Source organism: Anomalospiza imberbis, chromosome 12, assembly GCF_031753505.1.
Source record: "Anomalospiza imberbis isolate Cuckoo-Finch-1a 21T00152 chromosome 12, ASM3175350v1, whole genome shotgun sequence".
Taxonomy (NCBI): Eukaryota; Metazoa; Chordata; class Aves; order Passeriformes; family Viduidae; genus Anomalospiza; species Anomalospiza imberbis.
Window position 1 is genome coordinate 13,372,321 of NC_089692.1, and position 11,790 is coordinate 13,384,110.

At 42.9% G+C, this 11,790-nt stretch overlaps 1 protein-coding gene across 1 annotated transcript in view; it reads left to right on the top strand.

The window, feature by feature from the left end:
• GLG1 (golgi glycoprotein 1) overlaps positions 1 to 6,323 on the top strand; it is a 77,718-nt gene extending 71,395 nt beyond the window's left edge. The window contains exons 18-26 of the mRNA XM_068202850.1: positions 31 to 123; positions 661 to 798; positions 2,096 to 2,219; positions 2,564 to 2,706; positions 2,937 to 3,038; positions 3,682 to 3,789; positions 4,414 to 4,534; positions 5,447 to 5,553; positions 6,030 to 6,323. Of these exons, the coding sequence (XP_068058951.1) occupies positions 31 to 123; positions 661 to 798; positions 2,096 to 2,219; positions 2,564 to 2,706; positions 2,937 to 3,038; positions 3,682 to 3,789; positions 4,414 to 4,534; positions 5,447 to 5,553; positions 6,030 to 6,197 (1,104 nt within the window). The 3' untranslated portion in view covers positions 6,198 to 6,323. The remainder of the gene's footprint in view (positions 1 to 30; positions 124 to 660; positions 799 to 2,095; positions 2,220 to 2,563; positions 2,707 to 2,936; positions 3,039 to 3,681; positions 3,790 to 4,413; positions 4,535 to 5,446; positions 5,554 to 6,029) is intronic.
• The last annotated feature ends 5,467 nt before the right edge of the window (positions 6,324 to 11,790 follow it).

Consider the following 11,790-nt stretch of genomic DNA (forward strand, 5'->3'; position numbering starts at 1 on the left):
TTAAGACTCATACTGTAATTTTTCCTGCAGACTGAGGATATCAGACTTGAACCAGAACTGTATGAGGCTTGTAAAAGTGATATCAAGAATTACTGTCAGAACGTGCCCTATGGCAATGCTCAGGTAATGGAATTTATTAATAATTTACAATTTAATTTGTACTTTCATTTCAGAAAAATTTTGAAGAACACTTTTGACCGTGTAAGTGCAGCTTGAGAATTTCATTTTGATGTCAGTCAAATATTTTCGTAGTACTTCAGAATGTTAATTTCTTTCTTTTCCACTGGCTCACAGGCATTAATACTGGGTGAATGCAATGCTGTGAGCCCTTCATTTTTCAGTTTATGCTGGTTTTAAGCTATTAGCAGCTGTTTATTGCAAATGTTGCTAAAGATTTCGTGGGCATAATGTCTGCAGGATGAGATTTGTGGTTCTGGAATAAGTCCAAGAGACCCTCTTCATGTCATTAAATCTTTGTGAGAAAAGTTGAGCTTAAAGCAAGTCCTGGAAATAAGCATTGGTAATGACTTTGATAAAATCTGGGCATTGGGAACTTAACTGCCCAGATGAGATGAAGGTGGTCATTAGGGGAGCACATGGCTGTGTATGACAGAATTATATCAACAGTGTGTCTATTATGCCTGCAATATTGTGTTGTAGATTATTGAATGCCTGAAAGAAATCAAAAAGCAATTGAGTACACGGTGCCACCAGAAGGTGTTTAAACTGCAGGAGACAGAGATGATGGACCCAGAACTGGACTACACACTCATGAGGGTCTGCAAACAGATGATCAAGGTAATGGTAGTGTGCTCATTTAAGAGGGTGAGTTGGGATATAAGAGCTCTATCAGCTTTGAGCTTCCCATGAAGGCTTATTACAACATTGCTGTGCTTTTTTCAGAAATATGATAGCATTTTTGCAAAGTAATCTGTTTCTTAACTCTGAATCAGGCTAAGGTTTCTTCAGGGCTCTTCTCTTTCAACTTCCTGATCAAAGCCTGTGCACTAATAAATTTGTCTTCCCAACTGCCAGCAGAATTGATGAGGAAAACTGTGCTGAGGCTCCTAATACAGTTCTCATCCAGTCAGTTTGGATTTGGATTGGCTTTTTAACAAGGGTGAAGAAGTTATGATTACAGAGAAGAGTAAAATCTTCAGTTCACTGCTGACCTGGTGCACACAGACGTTTATCAAACTGATAAAGCAGGCAAAATCATGTATAACTTCAAATTAGAAATGAAAGCTGGAAGTGGTGCCATGTAGAAAGCAGCAGTGAATGTTCATATAAGACGCTCTTTCACAGTAGCCAGAATTCCAGGCCCTGGAACACTAGTATTTGTGGTCTGTATGCAGTGACTCCATGTTTTGGCTGATGAAGAACATCCTGAGAGTTATTTGCTCTTCAGTTCAGACACATGTTTTTAAAAAGAGATCTGTGATCTCATCAAAATAGTGAGGACTTGAAGATGCAAAAGCCTTATCTTAAACTCACGGAATTAGTTTCTAACAAAAGAAATTAGTACCTTGGTCTGAATTTTGGGTAAGCTGGTTCACTTTTGACTGTCTGATTCAAGGTGGGAATGGGCTAATTGTTGTCAATGAGCTCCTCTCTGCTTTCTCCCTGTGTGTGGTCTTTGTTTTCCCTGAGTGGTACTAATAAAGTCTTTACTGTTGCATTGTCCAAGCAGCATTTACACAGGACAGCAGTATGTGTATAGATTTAAAAGATTGGTTATTTTAGTTTCTAAAATAAATGAGAACAAAAGTAGTTGAGTATGAGACCTAATTTGGTGGGTATTTCTTTCCAAGTGTACTGTTTCTTAAGAATAGAAAATGAGGGCAGTTTGCTTTTGATAAAGCTTGTCAGAACTGTACAGCTCAGTGCTCAGTCCATAAGCAGAGACATTAATGCCCATAGTCAATTCAGAGAGTAGCACTGAGATGTTGGAGCTAGGCAGGGTGGCTGTATACCTCTCTGTTGGGCAGGTGATTATTCCATTCCATGAACTGGAAGCTGCTTGTTAGGTTTGGGTTTTGTTTTTTCAAGTGCTTTTAGTGATGCAGCTTGTTGGGTTTTGGGAATTTTTTTGTAGCGGTTTTGTCCAGAGGCGGATTCAAAAAACATGTTGCAGTGCTTGAAACAAAACAAGAACAGTGAAGTGATGGATCCTAAATGCAAGCAGATGATTACCAAGCGCCAGATTACACAGAACACAGGTATCTTCTTCTGAAATAAAACCAGAACTTGCATGCCTGAGGTGTTCTGCATGGCTGGAAGAATATCAGTTTTGTTTTATTCTCCTTTGTTGTTTTCTGTGTACACACTGACCTTAGTCAAGTTCTCAAGGGTCAGCATGTGTTGTTGAATCCTCCTTGTTCCTGACGCTCTTACCTCACAATTTGAAATTCTGTTATGAAAAATATTATTTTCCCCAAAAATTATGTTCCTTGATGGTATAACGTCATCCAGGAAATGTCTGTTCCATCTCTTTTGGAGTGTTATGCTCTGTAATCTGAAGAGATGTGTGCTCTAATGAAGTTCTGTCATCTCTCCTTGTTAGATTACCGCTTAAACCCCGTGCTCAGGAAGGCATGCAAAGCAGACATACCAAAATTCTGCCAAAATATCCTGAATAGGGCCAAGGATGATACAGAGTTGGAAGGTCAAGTCATCTCATGCCTGAAGTTGAAATATGCAGACCAGGTGAGTAGGAACTGGTGCCTGCAAATGAGAAAATGTGCAGATCGTGCTGGTCAGCAGTCATTGAGTAACAAATCAAACTTGGGCTTGTGGTGTGTTCAACATGTATAACAGGCTATACATAAAAGGAGGGGTTTATGTTCCTATAGAAATATTATAGAATACGGGTTAATGTACAGGTGGTTGATTTCCAAAGGTCATTGAGTGAGTTAATGACTTTCTCCTCCAAACAGCGTCTCTCTCCAGACTGCGAGGACCAAATTCGAGTGATAATCCAGGAATCAGCCCTTGATTATCGGCTGGATCCCCAGCTTCAGATGCACTGTTCTGATGAGGTAGGAGAATAACTCCATAGCTACTTTTTCAGGCTGAAAACGCCCTTCGTGTAAAAGATTTTTTTTTTCTCAAAACATGCTTTCCTAATATGTAAAACAAAAAAATCCCTTTAAGCTGCTTCTAGCTAGTCAGATTCTCTGCTTGTGACTTTTGTCCAATGCACAGGATCTGAAGTTTCCTGTGCAGTGCTAATATTAAGTTAATTTTTTCATCTGGGATCTCATCAGTACTTGTGGCTATGGAAAAATACTTCTTTTCTGTTGTCAAAAAAAGTCAGTTCTCTGATCTTGTCAGCCTTAACTGCAATACAGCCCGGCTTTTTGAGTTTTCACTTTTGGTAACAGAGTTGGTAATGCTTCAAGTGCTACTTATTTGATACTTTAACATTCTTTCCATGCCATTTTCTTCCCTGCCTTCCTCCTCAGTACAGCAATATTGACTTCTTGCTGCTGGGTTTCAAAGGGTTATGCATATTGCATGAGCCAGGCTGCATTTGGCTTTGGGGATTTGGGGGGGGAAGGAGTCTCATCATGTATTCTTTAGCTGCACCCTGTGATGATCTAACATATTGAGATATAAATGTGCTAAAAGGCAGAATGATTGTTGTGAACTATTTATGTTAAAACAACTTTTTCAAAATAGATTTCCAGCTTGTGTGCAGAAGAAGCAGCAGCTCAGGAGCAGACTGGGCAGGTGGAAGAATGTCTGAAAGTGAATCTTCTGAAAATAAAAACTGAGATGTGCAAGAAGGTAAAGAAAATAAATTGGATGTGCTCTAAAAAGTTTCCCTCCCTGCAGAAGTTTGTGATTTTTCCAGATCACAGCCTAGGTCATGTTGTAGCTAGTATGAGGCCAGAGTGCTGAAATTTCCCTATATATCTTGGCTCTGACCTGCAGTGATTCATTTCAATTTCAATTTGCCAGTGAAAATTATGTTCAAAGTTCCTGCTTTGCAATTCCAGACTTGAATCCTTTCTTGATTATGGTTGCCAAAGGTTCTTGTTACTAACCTGTTTCTTGATGCTATCTCAATTGCAGGCTTTCCTAGGCCCAGGCTGTGTGCTTGAGGGCTGTATGAATTGTGCCATGACTATGGCACCTGATTTCAGTTCTAACTGAAGTAGTCCTGGCATACTGACTTTGTCTTTTATATTAATATTTTAAGGAATGTTACAAACCAGGACACCTAATTAAGCCTAAACCAGCATTCATGTTATGTCCATATCCATATATATGTCCTTATCCAAGGACAGTGGTGGATTTTCTCACAATCCTGGATTTGACAAGATGATACACCTTTCAGAGACATTGATCAGCATGAGTTTTGTCCTGTCTCCCTTTTCTGAGACATACTTGTAATTTCCTCCTCTGCAGGAAGTGCTCAACATGCTGAAGGAAAGCAAAGCCGATATCTTTGTTGACCCAGTGCTCCACACGGCCTGCGCCCTAGACATCAAACACCACTGTGCTGCCATCCCGCCAGGGAGAGGACGCCGTAAGTGCTCGTGCTGTACTTGTGTAACCTCTCGGTCTTGAGATACTTAACCTGCATTTCTGACATCATAATCTTAGATACAAGATATTTCCACCAGTCATGTGTAGACAACAGGATGGAACAGCAGCAGAAGTGGTAGATGAATGGGTGTCAAGAAGTCTTTCCTTGTGTCCAAGTCTGTAGCTTAGAGAGGGCTCTGCCTGCAAGTGCTTGAATTGACAGTTGTGCATTAAAAGTCTGGAGTTGGTTTAACTAAGTCTGTGGCCTGTTTGCTATGAGCTAAATAATTCTTCACTGCAAAGCAGAAAACATCTAATTAGGGATTAGTCAAGTTTGGTAACATGAATAAAAAATACAAAATTTTATGTCTGTGTCTTATATGAGCATTTAAACGGGCTTATGAGTTAGTTGGCCAAGCTCCTTTATAGGCACCAGAGCACTATGATCCCATTTCCTTTTCACAAAACTGTGTGAAAAGTCAGGAAATTAAACCTTTCAAAATATATTGTCGTTAAAAAGAAACACCTAACAAGCCTAAGAAGATAAGGCTGTGTTTTTTCTGTACTGAATTTGATCTTAGCTCCTTCTAAAGGCTGGTGGCATTGGAGTTCAGAGTGTACAGCTCATTGAAGGTGCAGATTTCTAAGACTTCATAAAATCTCATGTAAACCACATGAATTATGTATTGGATACGTACTGTAGTTTCTTTTTGGAAGTCAAAATTCCTTGCATCTCCAAATGCGATACTGATTGTGAATCTTGGTGAAATTGCTAGCCTCAGGTGTAGTCTGCCAGGTCTGTTTTGAAAGCCTTGTAACCATCAGCCTTCATGAGAAGGGAAGAGCCCCTCTCTGCCCCATGTTATCAAAGCCACTGTTTCTGTTTTGTAACACCATCTTCTGCACATTACAGAAATGTCATGCTTAATGGAAGCTCTGGAAGATAAGCGTGTGAGGTTGCAGCCTGAATGCAAGAAACGCCTTAATGATCGTATTGAAATGTGGAGCTATGCTGCAAAGGTGAATATGTAAACGATTTCCATTTTTTAGGACTTAGTTCTCTCTATTGCAAGGTATTTATGAAAAACTTCAACTGTAATGAAATTCTTGTTTCCAAATGAAGTTTAGTATTTTGAGTTTGGTCCAGAAAAACTGAAATCAGGTTGTCTTCTTGGAACTTACATCTTATTTTCTCTGTGTCTTGGATGTGTCCCTAATGCAGAATTAAACTATCTTTTGTGTACACATGGCTTAGTCTCCTGCAGAGGAGGTATGGGGCAATGAAATAAGGGCAGGAAAGCTTCCTGTTATAAAGCTGCCTCCTGAACAGCAGTTCCTTCAGATGAATCATTGCAGGCCTGCTTTTTTCTGGTTCAGGCCAATTCTAGCAATGACAGGACACAATAGCAGTACCTGACACTAAAGCTGGTAACTGTCACGGCTGAGGGCTGCATGGAAAGCACAGCTTGGCTCATTTGTTCCCTTTTCACCTCCAGGTTGCCCCAGCAGAAGGCTTTTCTGACCTTGCCATGCAAGTTATGACCTCTCCATCCAAGAATTACATCCTGTCTGTGATCACGGTTGGCATCTGTGTACTCTTCCTCATCGGCCTGATGTGTGGACGCATCACCAAGCGGGTGACAAGAGAGCTCAAGGACAGGTAGAGCCTGGATTGCCTGCTGAAGAAATGCCTGCCCAGTGCCCAGTTTTGTACAGCCCTCCTCTGTATAGTCTACCCACCCCCTCTTGTGAGAGGAGAAGTAAAAAAAAAAAAAAAATTTAAAAAAAAATTAGAAAAGCAGCAGGTGTTGGCTCAGTTTTCCCATCCTGGATCTCATCCATGGCATCTTCATCCTATGAAAGTTTGTGTGCACATTGGCAGCCCAGCCAGCAGCTTTTGTTACCCCTTTGTTAGCAGACTCTCGTTTACCTGCCTGTAGACAAGTCTCTGTTGTACTGTTGGAACTGCCTTCACTCTCCAAATCAGACTGATATGACCTGCAGCTCAAGCAGTTTTTAAGTAAATTTTTAAAGACAGACATATTCTGCATACCGACTATATGATTTAGGTAATGGTTCATACTGAAATCTAGTCATCCTCTGTGGCTGGGTGAAGTTGAGGCAGGAAATTAAAGGGTAAATTGCATCTTACACCACAGCTGGCCTTGTTTTGGACATCTTGCTCGTCTGTGTAAAGCATCTTCAGAGCATAGTCTTGGACAACCTAAGGACACCAATCACTGGTGTCATCTCCTAATGAATATCCTGCTTATGTGACTGTGGATTTTTTTGGCTGAAAAGATGTCCTTCCTTTCTTCTGCTGCTGCTCGCAAGATAGAATAAAATACTGACCAGGATTGAATACTCATGTGAGCTATACAACTTGTATTTCAGTAGATTAAAGACACGATGTAGACACGAGGTTTGTAGAGCCTGTCAGTACTGAACGGTGTCAGTGGGCAGGAAGTGCTCTGAGCAGTTACTCAGTCAACTTTTTTATTAGCAATGATGCAGTAAAATTCTAACACCTTTTATTTTACCTTGCTACTGCTAAGCTGTTACCCTCCCAAATTAACTGTGTGTAGATGGTATTGACACACTGGCAGTGCAGTGCTCTGTCAGTGATGCAGAAAGCGCCAGAACACTCAACATCCTCTCTCTCTGTGTAACAGTTACTTGTGGGTTAGCACAGTGGTTTGTAACCACACTCTGGGTCATAACGGTTTGCATGGTAGCACTGAAGAGTGGGTTTCATTTCCATGACTACAAATGATGGTGATAACACCTGGCATTTTCCTGGGGTGTAGGACACAGGCGTTGGTCCTGCCAAACAGAAGTGGATGGAAGAATGATAGTGGGGTATGAAAGGCAGAAACATCTGGATCTTTAAGGGAAGTAGCTTTTAGCTTTTGCATCAATGCCATCAATGTGTGCATTTGTGCTACGTATAGTTATACTTCCAGAACCCGATACTTAGACCCAAGAGCCCAGAGAATGTGTTTTGGAAAAGCTGCACCAGTAGTTGTAGCCTTTTCTTACCATCATCTGTGTCCCTCAAGTACAAGGAGGTGTGGAGTTCATAAGACAGGTGCTTTGACTGAAACATAAGGTGTATTGATGAAATCCACAAGAGGCTGCAAGAGTCAGTGTGTACAGGAGGATATGTTTTATTCACCTTTTAGATGTGCTTACCTATGGGTGCTGTGGTAAAAACCATGTGCCTGAAACTGTCCAACTTAGGCTGATGCTTGAACTGTAACTTTATTTTCCCACTTAGCACATTGCTTTGTAAGACCTGGCATTTCCAGTTCTCCCCATTGTTCTCTAGAAGAAGAGTGGAGGTCGTTTTGAGACACTCTGGAGTGTGGACCGGCTGCTTCTGGTGGTGCTGTATACACAGAATGGCATATACAAAATACTGTGAGCTTTTGCTATGACTTTTTGCTGAAGCTTATTTCAAACATACCTTCATCCTGCGCTGAGGATGGTGGCAAACTAATATGGGTTCAGACTTGATATGCTAGTGAGTCTCACAAACACTTCTGGTTTTGTAGTAAAGTACTGTGAACACAAACAAGCAGCAGCGAAAGCTGGAGCGATGAAGTTTCAGTGGAGAGTTAGTGTATGGTAGGATTGCAGTTAAGGGGTGAGGTAAAACTGAATCTAAGCCTGAATTCCTTCTCTTGCCTCTCCTCCGTGGTGCTTGCCTGGCTGTTTGTCAGCATGAAGTGGAGCTGAAAAGAAACAGTTAATCGGGTCTCTTGAGGTAGCACAGGTGTGTAACTCCACAAATATTAGTTTGGCAATTAGAAGTGTGTATTGTATCACTTGACTGAGTGTTGAAATGACTGCTGTCAAGATGGGTGTGCTCACAGAGCTGCCAGCAAGGGAAGCGGGATCTCGGTGCAGCCTTGCTTGCTGGCATGAGTCCTGCTTCTCCAAAATGCCTCTGGCATAATTAAATTGCCATTGGAGGGCCTTTTTTAAACTGTTGTGACTTTTTGAGAAGGCATTTTGTAACCTGATTAGTTTGAAAAGCCTAATTAGATGGTTTATTGTCTAGAAATAGCAACTTCCACTAAATTCCAAAAGACATTGCAGTGAAAATTGTAGGTTTGTAGCCATAGTTCCAAATGTAAAACCCTGTTCAGCTCTGAAGGTGACTTTCTTTACTTTCAGATCTAAGGCTTTCTGGGTTTTTTTCCCTTTTTAGTTTGGAGGAGGTTATGGTAAGGGTGCCTGAAGCATGGCATTAGGAGTCAGTGCCCTACAGTGGTATTAGTCTGTGGTTGGTGGTGTTTCTGCCTGTGTCAGGCTCACAGTTTGTGTGAGTGCACTGTGATGGTGTTAGAGGTGTGTGGCCCGAGGCCTTTGGAAGAAAAAGTAGGATACTAAATAAACCTTTTGTCACAGTAGACACAGACCCACCTTTTAAAGGTTGGCAAGGGGTCCAGGCCATTTTATCATTGAGTATATTATATTTTTATGTTTTAAAAAGGGGTCTTCTACCACTGGTGATGACCAAATCTGCTTTTTCCCAACTAAAAATATACCAGTCACAGTCTTGAAACATTCTCCTCCTTTTCATGCATACCTAAGAATCTAGAGGTTTTGCAAGCACAGAAACCCAGAGGAGTACTCTTCCAAAAATAGTCTGGTTGTGCTGTTGCCAACACATCATCTTGCCTGCAGGTAATCATTTTCCACTGCAGGGAAAGAAAGAAAGAATCATAGAGTCATGGAAGAGTTTTGAGTTGGAAGGGATCTTAACCCTCATCTCATTCCAACCCCTGCCTTTGGCAGGGACACCTTCCACACCAGACCAGGGCACTCAGAGTCCCATCCAGTCTGGTCTTGAACACACCAGGGATGGGGAGTCCACAACCTCTCTGAGCAACCTGTGCCATTGTCTCACCACCCTTTAGGAAGTTGTGAGCAATGGTTGTAAGAAACACTGCTGTTGCCTTGAATTCGAGAAAGCCTTTTTCTGACTTCTCTGTTTTAACAGTGTTAGCAATAGCTGCGGTCAGCCAGGACAAGTGGGTTAGTGTAGAAGAGCCTTGTGGTAGTCTTCATGACCCTTACCTCTCACTGGAGAAATCTGCCTTCCACTGAATGCAGTTTAGGAGATGGTTGTTGGTTAGGTTTGGTTGTTTTTTTTTTTTTGTTTGTTTTTTTTTTTCCTCCTGATCATTGCAAAACCTTCTCTTGGAGAGCTTATTCTAGACTTGATGATGCTGGTGCTCAGGGAGTGGATGGAAGAGCTGGATGTATGGGATCTGGCAAGGCATGCAGCTCTCCATTTGCTTCCTGCTGCTGCTGCAAGGGTTAACAAGTTAGGCTTCCTAAATGATGGCACACGTGTCAGGAACTGTGCATGATGTGCACCTCTATACTCCACTCCTGCTAGCCTTTTGCAGCTCATTCTCATTCACAGTAATAAGCTTATTTATTGTTTACTTAGTGAGTCTAATCAAGTTCTTTTGAGAGTTTCAGCTTGGGATTCTCCTGCCTCACTTTTGTCATTTGGCTGCTGGAGTAACTCATCTGGGTGGGAACAAAATTCCTGGCACCTGAAGTACTGCCCAGCAGATCGGGTTGAGTATCCATGTGTCTGTGTCACTGCGAAGGGCTGGAAAGTCCCTAGTGAAGGTTGAATAACTCTGTAGCAAAATGTTAGCATTTCCTCCAGAATCTGACACTGTGATATAATCAGTGCTCTGAAAGAATCCACATTTAAGTGCATTGTATGGAAAATAAGGGTTGTGACTGTCTCAAGTACAGAAACTAACTGCAGGTAGGTACAGAGGGAAGAAATGTGATAAGCCAGAGGGATTGCTGGAATCCCATAATGTTGTAGAGGAATTGTGTTCAAGTTGGATGGCAATTTCCATTAGAACGCAATGTTATTACTTAGTGAAAGAAGATTGTAGGGTTTTTTACTTTATCGGTTTTGTTTGGGAAATAAGGTAGTTTTGAGGTGTGTATGAGTGCAGAAGTGTGGTATGAAACCTGAATATTTCATCTAGCACCTCTGTCCCTATTTAAAGTGCAGCTCTGTGGACTTAAACAACTGTAGTGTGGGTTTGTGTAAGAGCACATTCCTCATTCTGGGGTTCAGATCCTCCAGGCAGCTCCCAGGTACTGATCTTTGTGCAGTGTCCTTGTCTGGGAGCCAGATCTGCCATTTGCTTCCACCGATGAGTCATGGTGAGGGGCACCCGAATCACACATGTGCCAGAGGGAATTCAGCTGGCACTGCGCGTTGTCCCGCGCTGCTGGAATTCTGCACCTACTCCATTGAGTTCCTGAACGCTGCCTGGGGTAGGGAGGAGTGACAACGTTGCTCTTCACTAGCCAGAGGCAAGATTTTCTCCTTGCGCAACACCCAGATTTGGTTCCGTAGCTGACCAAACGCAAAGATCCCTGCCAGGGCGAATCGCTCACCCTGAGATCCCAGCCCTGCTGCCCCTGCGTTGACTGAGTTAGACAGAAGTGCTCGCCTAGCTCTCGCCTTGGGAAGTACTGAACTAGGAGAAAAGGGAAAGGCGTGCCTGCCGGCGCTGAAGGGAGGATCCGTAGCTGAGGGCCCCGCGCGTGTGGGATGGGGCCGGGAAGGGGCTCCCAGCCCCGCCGTGTACGCAGCAGGGCCAGCGGGTTCCTCTCGTACAGCAGATGCTGTTTGAACGTAGTCTCTTTTTTTTTATTATTATAATTATTTTTAAATGTGACATTAACGAGACTTTTTTTTTTTGTAAATTGTTTCCCCTTTCTGTGTATAAATCCTGGCCGCTCCTTGTTTCAGTTGGGGTTTTTTTTTGGTTTGTTTGTTTGGTTGGTTTTTTTTTTTTTTTACATGTCCATGCTGTGTAATTTTGAGATGTTACTGAACTTCTGAACATAATAATGTGCATTTTTTTTTTTCTGTACAGATGAAATGGGAGAATTTAATAAAAAGAGTCTGCAGGTTTGTACTTGTGGCGGTTTATTTCTGAGGGGACGCGCGGGGGGAGGGGCCTCGCTTGGCCACGCCCCCAGGGCTGGTCGGGGCGGGTGGCGCACGCGCAGGGGCGGCTGTCGCGCGGCGGCCGCGGCCGTAAAGCGCGGAAGGTCAGGCCGGCCTCCCTCTGCCCCAGGTGAGCCGACCCCGGCCCCGCCGGCCCCGCTCCGCGACCCCGGCCCCGCTCCGCGACCCCGGCACAGCCGCCGCCGCCGGCACCGCTCCGCGCCCTCATTCCCCTCCCGGCCGCCCCGCAG